The 14,872-nt window shown below is 40.1% G+C and overlaps 2 protein-coding genes across 2 annotated transcripts; both read left to right on the forward strand.

The window, feature by feature from the left end:
* The first annotated feature begins 1,045 nt into the window (after window positions 1–1,045).
* Window positions 1,046–5,869, forward strand: saraf (store-operated calcium entry-associated regulatory factor). Its single transcript, XM_034188429.1, has 7 exons — window positions 1,046–1,245; window positions 3,870–4,051; window positions 4,167–4,365; window positions 4,453–4,740; window positions 5,165–5,321; window positions 5,440–5,537; window positions 5,795–5,869. Exons 1-7 carry the CDS (start codon window positions 1,185–1,187, stop codon window positions 5,818–5,820), a joined length of 1,011 nt encoding a protein of 336 aa, XP_034044320.1. The 5' UTR covers window positions 1,046–1,184; the 3' UTR covers window positions 5,821–5,869.
* A 140-nt stretch (window positions 5,870–6,009) lies between these two features.
* tmem187 (transmembrane protein 187) lies at window positions 6,010–9,197 on the forward strand. The gene has a single exon (XM_034188430.1). It carries the CDS (start codon window positions 7,501–7,503, stop codon window positions 8,260–8,262), a length of 762 nt encoding a protein of 253 aa, XP_034044321.1. The 5' UTR covers window positions 6,010–7,500; the 3' UTR covers window positions 8,263–9,197.
* The last annotated feature ends 5,675 nt before the right edge of the window (window positions 9,198–14,872 follow it).

Genomic DNA, 14,872 nt, shown 5'->3' on the forward strand with positions numbered 1-14,872 from the left:
GTCAAGGATGAAAGCTGCCAAAACAAAAAGTTGATTGCACTAGTATTATTTTTTATTTATTTTTTAGAAATAAGGGATATTGGGTAACAACGGTGAACAACAGATGCTGATATCACCAATAATCAGACCCTGATAACCAGACAAGCTCTGAACCAAGGAAATATCTCAACTTTGCCAGTTGTAAAAGATGGCATCAACTCAACGTGCCAAGTAATAAATACAATTATTCACAAAATTTTTCTCCTGCACTTTTCAGTTAAAATCATTATAGAAACTTTATACATTATAGAACACTACACAATCTAGAGTTGAATCCCCATGGGCAACAAGCGAGCTTAGTTTAAACCATGAACAGTGTTTCAATTCAGGGTTTTTAAAATCATCAATTATATAATTGTCTGTTTTGTAGTTCTAGGAGGCCATGGTTCAGTCTCCTCCACCTATAAAACATAGTAGGGTGCAGAAGTTTCAGGTCTGCGATAACATATATTTTTTAATTTAGCCTCTTGTTTCGGACTTCTGTGTGTGATATCCATACACATTTGTTACAATGGAAGTGTAAATTGTGCTTTCAAATTTCAAAACGGCAGTAAGCCAGTGCTCATTTTTCATTCACTTTGCTCTTTATAAAGCTGGGACAATGCTGTCTCCGAGATAATCTAATTAACGCACTTTTTCCAAAAGTAGGGGTTTTCATTTTTTGCTTTCGTCTTTCCGAGCTTCGAAGGGTTCTGAACGCAGCATAATCCCTGCGTGGATGTCAGTGATTGGTTGACGGCTTCAAAACAGACCTAACGCGGAAATGACCACTTCCTGTTCAGTTATATTTTAAGTTCGACAAACTGAAAATACTTACCTGCCCAAACATAGAAATGTGTAGCGAAAGAGCGAAAATGAGCTTTTTTATATCCACAAATGTAGGCTGTCAAAACTTGTAGCTATAATGCCTGAGTATAAATGTGCTTTTATGGAGAGAAAACTGGTTATTTTGTTTCTCTTATTTGACCTGCGGATTAATAGCGTTACATTATAACAGCAGTAGCGCAGTGATAAAGCTTCATTAACAGTCACTGAGCTTCACCGGAAACTGCTTTCTTGACACACGCTTCGAAGCTTCGGTACGTGACGCAACCTGGAGCAAACAGTTGTTTGGCGTTGGAGCCGCTGAAAGATACTGAAGCGAAATGACGTTTTTGATAATTTTGTTGACTTTTCTGTATATGGACACTGTCAGAAGTCTCAGTGGTAAGATTCTTATCGTGCCGTTTCAGTATCCTGTTTCGAATTATGCTGAGATAAGAGAGAACGTAGCTAACTTAACAGCAGGTGTCAGATGCTAACAACAACGAGTTGTTTATTATAAATAGTTGTGGAATCTAAGAAAGTGTTGAGCATTATTACAAAAGGTAATTTTGGTCCTACATATAGATAGAATACAAAAGTAAAATTGCCTGCTGTCATAACCACGTGACTTAGACCAGCGGCAGATTGGGGTGTGGGTGTGTGTGTGCGTGTGCGTGCGTGCACACAATCATTCAGCAAGCTGTATCAAAGGTGTGACTTTTTTTTTTTTTTTTTTACTACAGACATTTCACATGTTCTGTTGTCATTATAATGTCATAGGATCACATTTAAGATCATGCAAGTTCAAATTAATAAAAACAGATTATGAAGTTTATTTTTTCTGTGTATTTTTGTGGTAAAATATGGGCCAAAATGCAGGAAATGGCACTTAAAAATTCAAAAAAATTGTGGGGGAGCACTGACAAATTCAGGATGGCCTTACTTGCTTGCAAATCCACACCCCACCCCCTTTACAAAATCCTCAATCTGCTCCTGTGCACTGACCCATTACAATGCCACAGGTACAAGTACAATTTGGTATTAATACAGACACATACAGATTGTCACTCACTGCCTTCATTTAGTAAGTATACCTTATCACGTCTGTTTATGTATCATGCCCCGATGTATCTGTATCAGCTCGTGCATGTATTAGGACTTGTCACCAGGGTAACACAAAATGGGGGTATGTCATTGCAGAAGCAAAGTTTCTAAACGCCCACCCGTTTATATATATATATATATATATATATATATATATATATATATATATATATATATATATATATATATGTGCATACTTTCAATAGGAAATCAGACAGTATAAAATTAATCAATAAAAAACTCAAAGCACAACCAGACAAACACAGTGCACAATCCCCCAAAACGGTAACAAAAATCTAGAAACAGTTCATCAGATTATAAGAAGTAATTATATTGTTCTTATAGAGCCTTTTAAAGCCACCTACATTACCAGATAATTTGATGTTATCAGGACAATTATTCCAAATGTTAACACCTTTAACAGAAATGCAGTGGCTTTTAGTTCAGATCTTTGACTTCTCAAATACTAACGTTCCTCTCAAATTGTAACTTCGATTCCCTCACAGATCCTGGACATGCTGAGGAAAAATTTTGTTTTTGACTTTACACATGATTTGAATTGTGTTGTAATCAAAGTCCCAGAATTTTACAATATGTAAACAGACAAATAATGGGTTTGTTGGTTCACGGTAGGGTTTATCACTAATGATTCTTATGGCTTTCTGTTGTAGTAAAAATATTGTATTTGTATCTGTTTCCCCAAACCTCAATGCAATAGGTCATATATGAAACAAGTAATGAATGATATAAAATAGTTAATGCATGTTGTGAGAGGAAGTCTGTTGCTTTATACAGGATTGCAGTGGCTTTAGACATTTTAGATTTAACATAATTAATGTTTTGTCATCAATTAAAAACCCCAAGAAATTTTGTTTGTTACAAGTTCAATTTCAGTGTCATGTAACAATAAATTTCTGCTTAAATTCCTGACCTTATTTCCAAATATAATACTTAGTTTTACCAAAATGGAGCAATAATTTGTTTGAATCAAACCATTGTTTAAATTTCTTTAATTCCTTCTCCATCATGTCCAAAAGCTGTCCCAAATGATCCCTACTACAAAATACAGTTGTATCATCAGCAAACAAAATACAAGTCAGGAACTTAGAAACCAAACATATATATCATTAATATATAAAAGAAACAACAATGGAGATCCATCTCACAGTGTTCAAGAAATTTATAACAGCTGCTTTAATTAGGCTCCAGACAAGAAAAGTTGTTTTTTTGTTTAAATAAAAAAGTCAGACATTGGCCAAAAAGATACAAAATAAAAGCCTGCAGCTCTTTCTGGGTTGTCAACGGTGGCTTGGTGCTTTACTCACTCGTTTCCTTCTTGCCCAGTAAGTTTTTGAGACCTGACTACTACACAGACTTTTTTTGTACAGTATCATATTATTTATATTTTTAATAATTGAGGTAAATGAGTCCAAGATGCATCCATTGAGTTTGAAATGTTAATGTATCTGTCTCCTGACTTCACTAAAGAAAAATGACTGTAAACGTGATCATTTACACTAAAAAATAATTGTGGTTTTGTCTGTCCAATTAATTATGGCCTCTGAAAACAGGGGGACTATATAGAAAAATGGATGTAATTTCTGAATGGTAAATGCAATATTTTTGTTAAATCGTTTAATTAAACATCTTGTTTCATTTTGTCTTCATTGTGGTGGTGTGCAGAGTCACATTTTTTTAAAAACGCACTACTCAAATCCTTGACTGTACATAGAAGAATTCTGGAGAGTCTGTTTTTTATTTGCTACACACAACAAACAAAATTTAGTGATTGGAAGGGGCGGGGGCATTAGAAAGGCTGTGATTGTTTTTAACAACAACAAAAACAAAAACCTCAGCAATAATTTTTGGCAGTCTGACTCCTTTGACTGTTGCTGAAGTTTCCAAACCTCTGTCCACTGCAGGTGACAGTGTGCTGCTGCGAGATGTCCAAGTGCTGACTCTGTATAAGGATCGGTACACCACAGCACGGCGCTCCAGGCCTGTACTTCAGCTCCAGTGTGTCGGAGGCTCAGCAGGCTGCCACTCCTTTGTTCCACAGGTGGTCCAGTGCCAAAACAAAGGCTGGGATGGTGTGGATGTACAGGTAAGGAAGGGAAAAAATATCTGCAGTACTGTAGTGGTACTGAAATGAGGATGAATAATTTGAATAGTTGAAATGATGTGCTGGCTGTAATCGTCACTCTGCTGCACCCACACAGTGGGAGTGTAAGACTGATATGGACAGCGCGTACCGGTTCGGCCCCATCGAGGTGACCTGTGAGGGCTACAACCACCCTCATGATGACTACATCCTGAAGGGCTCGTGTGGGCTTGAGTATACGCTGGAACTGACCGAAGAGGGACGACAGAGGAATCAGTGGGGCTGGAATTCACAAAATGGGTTCAAGGGATTTGGAGGTTGTTCACTGTGGCACAAGAGACGCAAACACCGCTCTTATCACACATTATATGTTTAGAAACTCTCTCTCTCTTTCTGATTCTCAGGCCTTGGGGACTTTGCCTCGAGCTTCTTCAGTGGTTTCTCAGGTAATGGGCGTCATCATGGCCACGACCAGCAGGCACATCAGAGCTCTCAGCGCTCACACGATGGGGACTTTGGAGGGCTGCTGGTGGTTGTGCTGTTTTTAGGCATAGCGTACTGCGTGTACAAGTTTTTCCTCACTAACAACACGAACAGGTGGGGGCAGGAGGGCGCACAGAACGGTTACAATGATGATGGCCATGGATCCACCACAGGACCCCCACCCCCGGGTTTCAGACCTGACTACACAGGTAAGTTATAGCACCCCATTTGTAGTGTCTTATTTTTGTTGAAGTAATGCAGTGTGTAATTGTTCAGTTTATTTTCAGTGCTGCAGTATTTATGTTTTAACACAAAATATGCAGTCCTCCATTTTTCCTCAGTGTTTAATTTTCTACATATTGGAGTATTTGACGTTCTACCTTTATGCTTGCAGTTACCATATTGGCCCAAATATTAGACAGGTGCCCCCCCAAAATAGCGCCAAATCACAACAAACAGTTGCCCCAAGGCGCTTTATATTGTAAGGCAAAAGCCATACAATAATTACAGAAAAACCCCAACGGTCAAAATACATTAGGAAAATAAGCACTTTGCATTTGGGCCAATATATATAGTTTATTTGTTGTTGTTTCTAAATTTGAATCTGTTTTCACTTTTGTTCATGCTCTCCAGGTGAAAATCCAGGTGTTAATCCGGGTTACGGCTTCCGCAGTGAGTACACTAATACACATCATTATCCAGGAAGCGGAGCCACATCGGGCACAAACGGCAGCTTCTGGACTGGAATGGGAACAGGAGGGGTGCTGGGATATCTGTTTGGTCGTCAAAGGTTAGTGGAAAGACCGAGATTTGAGTAAAAGGCAGAGAAAACGTGTAGTGTTGGGGAAAATGAAAGATTTCAGAAATGTAATCATTTTATTCATAAACTTTTTTTGTTGTCCATGCAGAAATCAGCCCCATCACTATCATCATAGTAATTTCTTTGCCAGCAGACCTTCTACTCCGAGAACATTCTCTCATTCCACAGGAACACGCACTGCTTCAGGTAGATGAGTCCTTCAATTAATCTTCACATTGTGATAAATTGATACGGATATCAGCTTGACTCCATCACAGTGTGTTCATTTTCCCCGCCGTACCGTAAAGAGCCTCAGATGGAAGGCGCCACACAAGTAGCAACAAGCTAACTTGAGATCAGTCTTCAACCTCTTACCTCTTTGAAACGGAGTTACCAAACGCGTTGTGGATTCTGCCGAGTTCTGAACTTCAGTTGAGCTTCAGCTTTTCTGCTTTTTGTTTCAGGTTTTGGTGGAACCAAGAGAAGATAGAAGCTGTTCAAGTGGATGGATTCTCCACTTTAACTGGGTTTTTCCCCCCCAGCATTTAAATACTGAGTTCAGTCTTTCATGGTTTAAAAATAAATTTACCAAAGAGAGAAACCGAATGATCCGCACAGCCACAGTGCTCCGATACAAAAATTTTTATCTAACAAAGAATAAATGTAATGTTTCAGGCAACAGCCCTTTGTCTGATGAAGGGCTGTTGCCTGAAACATATTGGAGCGCTGTGGCTGTGTGGATCATTCAGTTTCTCTCTTTGGTCTATATTTTTTTGGTCCTGCATGCCTTTTTATGTGTTTTGGATTTGCCTGTCTTTATTGCATTACTTAAAAATAAATTTAGACACTTTCTTCATGCAAAATTTAAAGGATAAAGTTCACTTTTTTCCAACCCTGGCCATAAGAAGACATTACCTCTGTTCACATGGACAGTAATATTCTGATATTACCCTGATTAAGATGCTGATGTGTAAACAGCATTTTTTTTTGTTACCTTAATCTGAATAAGGTCTGGTTATTAAGATCAGAGTAAGCAATAGTTGAATTAAGCTCTTCAGGGCACTGTGGACATGGACACACCTTAATCAGACTATATTGTCCAGTTTTAGTTTTCATACCATTTTGTAAGCCGTTAATTTCAATTTATTCATTTTATATAGCGTCTAATCACAAGAGTCGCCTCAAGGCGCTTCACACAAAACAACTCACAAAATAAAATGAATTAAAAGATTAAAAAGTATAGTAACACAATATGCCAGTATGCTAGCCCTACGAAAAGGAAAATAACTGCGTCTTCAGTCTGGACTTGAAATTTTATACAGAATCTGACTGTTTTATTGATGCAGGGGGATCATTCCACAGAACAGGGCCATGATATGAGACAGCTCTTCCATTTGAGCTTCTGTACTATAAAACAGTTTTATCTAATAACATCAGGCTGACTTGTATCGTTTAAAATTCAACCTGACACTTAAATATTTATGATTGCACTTTTCTCTACAGGGTGGATTTGTATTATCGCTATTCTGTTTACAGGATTATTTCTATGTCATGTTTTTGTTTCATTTTACAATTCCTTGTTTATTCTGTACAGCAGTTGGCTGTTCTTTGTGATTGTTGGCTCTACAACTATATGAAAAGGATGTAATATTATTAAAATAACGCCAGCCTTGTTTCTTTACTTAACTGTACAGACAGACGTGTACATTTATTTTATTTTTATTTTTTCATGTACATTTCGTGGCAGCTCCCCCAGCGGAGTGTGACGTCATAAATTGGGCCTTTGAAGAAAAGAGACAAACAGCATGTTATCTGGCAAATTAATGGAAAATTAACATTTTGATTATCTGCATCATGGTCAAAACTTATCAAACTCCTCCAGGACAACGGATACCACCACATTTCATGAAAAACGGTCAAGTACAGTATTATATGACAAAGTGTAGAAACGTTTTCACTACCAAAACGGTTACCAGATTTCAAATATTAAACATATCCATTTTAATAAGGCACCTTGAAGCTTGTCATCCAATGCTTGTATTTATTTGTAAATATCTTTTTAAAAGTGCCATTTTATTGTACTGCGTGCGGCACAGACAGTAGCCAATCAGGGCCTCGGTTTTCTACCATGTGACCATGAACCCGGAATCAGGGCGTGCGTGAAGCAGCGATGAAGTCCGCTCTGCTTCACGTGTCGGTGCCTTTTGTTTTCTGCGTCATCCTGGTGAACACCAGCTTGTTCGATGACGTCACGGTGGACCTGTCTTACGACCATTACGCGGAGAAGCCGCTGCGTCACCTCCCCGCCTTCCTGGCGATGCCCTTCAACTGCCTCGTGAACGCGGCTTACCTGTGCGTGGCGCTGTACTGGCTGCTGCCGCCGCCGCCAGCCGGCGCTAGAGAGCCGCAGCGGAGCCGCTACATCAGGGAGGTGTTCGCGCTCATGCTCCTCTTCTATGCCCCCGTGCAGTGGACGCGCTTGGCGCTGCTGCGGCGCGCCCCCGCCGTGCTGGACCAGTGGATGACCTTACCGATCGTGGCGTGGGTTCCAGTGTGGATCGGCTTCATAGAGCGCGGGTGGAGCGCGCCGCGAGCGGCAGCGCTCGAGCTCTGCTCCGTGCTCAGTTACGGCCTCGCGTTGGCGCACGAGCGCGGCTTCGAGGCGGCGCTGGGCGGCCACCTGCTGCTCGCGACCTACGGCGCAGTGCGCGTGCAGCTGCTGCGCGGGGACGGCCGCTCGCGCACATACCTGTTGCTGGCGGCGCTGTCGTGCTGCGGCTTCGTGGGTCTGAAGCTGCTGGACCACCGGCTGGCTCAGTACGGAGCCTTCCAGACCCTGACCGGACACTTCTGGTCCAAAGTGTGCGACGTGCTGCAGTTCCACTTCAGCTCGTGCTTCCTGAGCACGCTGACCCCGCAGCGTGACCTTTGAGAAGCTCACATTATCATCATCATCATCATAGACATTTAATAGACTAATTAGTGAATGATGTGATGTCTGCGCCACAGTGTCTGTTAGCTCGATTAATCACAAATTTATACACTGTTTCAGGAAAGAAGCTTCAGTCTGTCATGGAGGACCTCAGAGGACATCCCATGATGCATCACTGCCTGCAAAACCTACCCTGCCTCCCAATATCTGACTAACACTGGTTCCAACCTACTACACAACCGTGACCGTAGTACATACTAGAAGTAAGCGAGTGAGTAGTAGGGACAGTTTGGACTTACTACGTCACCACCGTGTCCTTTGACTCTGATGCTGACAGATGATGCGTGTGTGCAAATTCGTGTCTGTTGCAAAAATTTAGACTTTGCAGTGGCAGAATTTTTTGAATGGTTTCTGACACTTAACGTATATTTGTACAATTCCACGGCACCTTGGACGGCATTTGTACACTGGATGTTCAATCTTGCTGCCATTTGACTGGATTGCATCTTGTTTTCTATAGTACACTAGTATGAGTATTTAGATGAAGCTCTAAAGTGCTCCATTTGCTTGCTGATAACATTTATTTTGCTGTTTCGCTGATGTTACAGAAAATACAGCAAAACAATTACCCATCTTGGGTGTAAATTTGTCAGTGGTCTAAAAGTCCTTTGAGGTCCTTCTGGCCTAGAATATAAATTTTTGCAATAGATCAGGATAAAGGGCTGGATTCAGGGTTTTCTTGTTTAACAATTTTTTTTGTTATGATTTTAAAATCATTCATGTATAACTGACTGCTGGTGATAGAACAGTATAAGGGGGCACAAAAGAAACTTTTGTATTTCTTCGTAATTAATGTAAATAAAGTCCAAGACATATTCAGTAACTTGGAAATGGTCACGTTTCCATCCCCTGAGTTGTCTGAAGAAAACTGGCAATAAAACTGATTATCATTTACAGTTATTATCAAGTTTTAGATATTTGCTTTGAGTTTGAGGAAGATCATTTTAGAAATTTTATTCTTTATATTTTTTTGTATTTCTTGTATTTGAAATGGCATAAACAAATTAAAATGTGTGAAATTCCAAGTGTTCCAATACTTTCAGAGGGCACAGCATCCTAACCTTACGATGAGTACAAAATGAGTGTGGTATTATTCCTTTTTTGTTTAAGAACGTTTAATTATCACTGTTGCTGCACTTTGTGAAATCATAGTTATATTGTATATCAAATTGATAGGACAATATTGAGATACGATAATTTGGCGATATTGTGCAGCCCTGCGGTCAACTAGCTGAAGTTGAAAGGCAAAAAAAAAATGCTTAAAAAGGTGGGTGTCTGGGGGGTGGGGTGGGGGTCAGAATCTGAAAGGCAAAAAAAGACAAAATATTTCATATTTATTTATTTTGGCAGTGATTACAGCATCAAGCCTTTCTGCTCTATGTAAGCCTGATCCCGTCAGATCTCAGAAGCTGAGCAGTGCGGGACCTGGTTAGTACTTGGATGGGAGACCTCTTTGGAGCACCAGCAGCTGTGTGTGTTTCTCCTGGTAAAACGAGTTGCATCAAGAAGGGCATCCGGGGTAAAACTTGTGCCAACTACCTGTGCGGATCTGGCTGTATTCGCTGTGGTGACCCGAAAACAAAACGAGCAGCTGAATGGACAAGAAGATTACAGCATCAAGCCTTCTTGAATATGATGCTACAAGCTTGGTGCACCTATCTTTGGACAGTTTTGCTCATTCCTCTTTGCAGCACCTTTCAAGCTCCATCAGGTTGGATGGGGAGCATTGGTGCACAGCCATTTTCAGATCTCTCAAGAGATGTTCAATCAGATTCAGGTCTGGGCTCTGGCTGGACCACTCAAGGACATTTTGTCCTGAAGCCACTCCTTTGATATCTTAGCTGTGTGCTTAGGGTCATTGTCATGCTGAAAGACGAACCATCACCCCAGTCTGAGATCAAGAGTGCTCTGGAGCAGGTTTTCATCCAGGATGTCTCTGTACATTGTTGCATCCATCTTGCCCTCAATCCTGACTAATCTCCCAGTTCCTGCTGCTGCCATGCTTCACTGTAGGGATGGTGTGTGTTTTTTTTTCCCAAACATGACACCTGGCATTCACGCCTACGAGTTCAATCTGTGTCTCATCAGACCAGAGAATTTTGTTTCTCATGGTCTGAGAGTCCTTTTGGTAAACTCCAGTCACGCTGCCATGTGCCTTTTACCAAGGATTGGCCTCTGTCTGGCCACTCTACTATACAGGCCTGATTGGTGGATTGCTGCAGAGATGGTTGTCCTTCTGGAGGATTCTTATCTCGCCACAGAGGAATGCTGGAGCTCTGACAGAGTGACCATCAGGTTCTTGGTCACCTTTCTGACTAACATTTCTGGATTCTAAATCCTTTTTTGGATTGATTTTATGAAATATTCTAATATCTTGAGATACACAATTTACATTTTTTTTTTTTTTTTTTTTTTTTTTAGCTGTAGACTGAAATTAGCAAACTTTTCCATGATATTCTAACTTTTTGAGATGCACTCATGATGACTTTTCCTTTCTTTTTTGTAACTTATATTTTATTAAACGTTATAACAATTATACAACACAACATCAACATAAAATATGTCTGCATAGCACATTGTTATTATTTTGCTTAAACAATGTCCATTTTTCAATGTCCATTTTTCCTTTTTTTTTTTTTCTTTCATTTGTGAGTTAGTTTCTCCATTAGGAATATGTCCCCTATGATCCTTAGATGGCACATCCGTCTTTCCCCACTTCCTAACATTAACATTATCTTTACCAAATATTCATCACATTTATGAATAGTGCCATCTCGAAAATTATTCAAATACAGGATACTGGGTTTCAATGGAGCTGCATATCCCAAATCTAGATACAGGATATTATGAATCATTATCCAAAAATCTAAGAGTTAACATTTCCAGAAGATGTGAGAATGGTCAACATCCATCATGCCACATTCTCTCCAGCATTTCTGGTGCATCTGTAACTGTTTATTTTTTAACTTGAGTGTATTGAAGAATCTCATTAGATTTTTTTAAGAAATCTCCCTCCATGTCCGAGAGCTAGTAGTTATTAGTGAAATTTCCACGTCAAGCCAATTCTTCTCATCAACTTCTATATTAAATTATTTTTCCCATTTTAATTTCACTTCTTGGGTTGTATGTTTATCTGCCCTCATCAGTGCTTTTTATAATACAAAGATTGTCCTAATATTGCTGCCTTTATAAGATTTAATCATTATTAGAACACCTTCGCTCTGTTCTGTGGACGGACCCACCAGTACTTCCTTCTTCATAATAATCTCTGGAGATTAGATTAGAGATCTTTGGAGATAGTGGAAGAAATCATGCTTTTTGAGTTGATATTTTTGAATCAGACTTTGGAAACTCTCCAGCTTCCCCTTATCCTCTAAAACACGCCAGGCTGTAACTCCCTTAGTTATCCAGTATTTATAGTTTTGATCCAATTTAGCTGGCAAAAATTTACTATCATATCCTATCCGTTTAAACATTTTTGCATGTTTTTGAATTTTATACTTCCGAAGCATTCTGTACCAAATACAGAGTGTGTGTTTGGTTAGTACATCTACAGTAGTGTTCAGAATAATAGTAGTGCTATGTGACTAAAAAGATTAATCCAGGTTTTGAGTACATTTATTATTGTTACATGGGAAACAAGTTACCAGTAGATTCACTAGATTCTCACAAATCCAACAAGACCAAGCATATGATATGCACACTCTTAAGGCTATGAAATTGGGCTATTAGTAAAAACAAAACAAAAAAAAAAGTAGAAAAGCGGGTGTTCACAATAATAGTAGTGTGGCATTCAGTCAATGAGTTCATCAATTTTGTGGAACAAACAGGTGTGAATCAGGTGTCCCCTATTTAAGGATGAAGCCAGCACCTGTTGAACATGCTTTTCTCTTTGAAAGTCTGAGGAAAATGGGACATTCAAGACATTGTTCAGAAGAACAGCGTAGTTTGATTAAAAAGTTGATTGGAGAGGGGAAAACTTATATGCAGGTGCAAAAATTATAGGCTGTTCATCTACAATGATCTCCAATGCTTTAAAATGGACAAAAAACCAGAGACGCGTGGAAGAAAATGGAAAACAACCATCAAAATGGATAGAAGAATAACCAGAATGGCAAAGGCTCACCCATTGATCAGCTCCAGGATGATCAAAGACAGTCTGGAGTTACCTGTAAGTGCTGTGACAGTTAGAAGACGCCTGTGTGAAGCTAATTTATTTGCAAGAATCCCCCGCAAAGTCCCTCTGTTAAAAGACGTGCAGAAGAGGTTACAATTTGCCAAAGAACATATCAACTGGCCTAAAAAATGGAGGAATATTTTGTGGACTGATGACAGTAAAATTGTTCTTTTTGGGTCCAAGGGCCGCAGACAGTTTGTGAGACGACCCCCAAACTCTGAATTCAAGCCACAGTTCACAGTGAAGACAGTGAAGCATGGTGGTGCAAGCATCATGATATGGGCATGTTTCTCCTACTATGGTGTTGGGCCTATATATCGCATACCAGGTATCATGGATCAGTTTGGATATGTCAAAATACTTGGAGAGGTCATGTTGCCTTATGCTGAAGAGGACATGCCCTTGAAATGGGTGTTTCAACAAGACAATGACCCCAAGCACACTAGTAACCGAGTAAAATTCTCGGTTCCAAACTAACAAAATTAATGCCTCGCAGATGTGAAGAAATCATGAAAAACTGTGGTTATACAACTAAATACTAGTTTAGTGATTCACAGGTTTGCTAAAAAAAGCAGTTTGAACATAATAGTTTTGAGTTTGTAGCGTCAACAGCAGATGCTACTATTATTGTGAACACCCCTTTTCTACTTTTTTTTTACTAATAGCCCAATTTCATAGCCTTAAGAGTGTGCATATCATGAATGCTTGGTCTTGTTGGATTTGTGAGAATCTACTGAATCTACTGGTACCTTGTTTCCCATGTAACAATAAGAAATATACTCAAAACCTGGATTAATCTTTTTAGTCACATAGCACTACTATTATTCTGAACACTACTGTAGGTAGCTTTTGTTTTGTTCAAATTTAACTTTGTCTCCAACGCAGTTTTGAATCAACAGTTCAAGTGTTCCGATTTCAATATTTTCCACTTACCATAGCAATATGGATTACACCAATCATATATATATATATATATATATATATATATATTTTTTTTTTTTTTTTTTTTTTTTTAATTGTGCAGCAATGATGACTTTTCCTTTCCACCCAGTGAACAGAAACATGACGTCATAGCATTGGGTCAAGTCCCTTTGTGCTTGTTTCTTTATTAAAAGCTGTCTGAACAGCTTCATGTGCAGATGTAAGCCACTTAGTCAGGAGCTCCGAGTGTTCAGATAAAGTACGAGGTCTATTAGATAATAAACCAACACTTTTTTTTTTAACTATATGGATTTGAATGATGTGCGATTACACCAATCATGTTTGAACCCTCGTGCGCATGCGTGAGTTTTTTCACGCGTGTCGGTGACGTCATTTCCCTGTGGGCAGGCCTTGAGTGAGATGTGGTCCCGCCCTCTCGGCTGAATTCCTTTGTTTCACACCCTGCTCGAGACGGCGCGCATTGCTTTATCAAAATTTTTCTGGACCTGTGAGGAATATCCGAGTGGACACTATTGGAGAAATTAAGCTGGTTTTCGGTGAAAAGTTTAATGGCTGATGAGAGATTATGGGGTGTTTCTGTCGCTGTAAGGACTTCCCACGGAGCGGGACATCGTGCAGCGCTTCCAGGTGCCGTCGTCGGCCTGTTTCGAGCTGAAAACATCCTAATTTAAGGCTTAATTCACCCAGGACGTCGTGAGAGAACAGAGAAGATTCAGAAGAGGCCGGCATGAGGACTTTATGCGTACATTCCACTGTTTAAGGACATTTTGTAATGAAAGACGTGCGCGCAAATTCGCCGAGTCGTTTCCGTGACGACTCGGCAAATCTGTGTGCGCCGCGACAGGAAAAACACCTCTGTGTTGAAAACCATTTGTAAAATTCAGGCGGCTTTTGATGGCTTTCAACAAGTGAGTAACTGAGAAATTGTTTAACAGCTTGGGCATGTTCCAACTTGCCCGTTAAGGTTTCCAACGGAGGTGTTTTTCCTGTCGCGACCCCCAGCAGTCGGGTCCGGCCCGACATGCGACTCTGCCCGCACGTTCTTTCATTACAAAATGTCCGTTAACAATGGAATGTCCGAATAAACTCCTCATGCCGACTTCTTCTGAAAGTTCTCTGTTCTCTGACGACTTACTGGGTGAACAGAGCCTGAAATGTGGAAGTTTTCAACTTGAAAGGGCGAGACGCTGCCGCCTCGAAGCGCAGATCGCCATCAGGCGCCGTGGGCCGTCCTTAAAGCGACACTACCAGACCAAAATCTCTCATCAGCTGTATTTATCGAATGGTGTCCACTCAATTGTGCCTTACATTTTTGAAAAAATTTTGATCAAACAAAGCAGCAGTCTCTGAGCCATTCCTAAACAATGAAAAAAACGACGAGAGGGTGGGCCACTCCTCACTCAAAGACTGCCCACAGACGAATGACGTAAC

Source organism: Thalassophryne amazonica, chromosome 15, assembly GCF_902500255.1.
Source record: "Thalassophryne amazonica chromosome 15, fThaAma1.1, whole genome shotgun sequence".
Lineage (NCBI taxonomy): Eukaryota > Metazoa > Chordata > Actinopteri > Batrachoidiformes > Batrachoididae > Thalassophryne > Thalassophryne amazonica.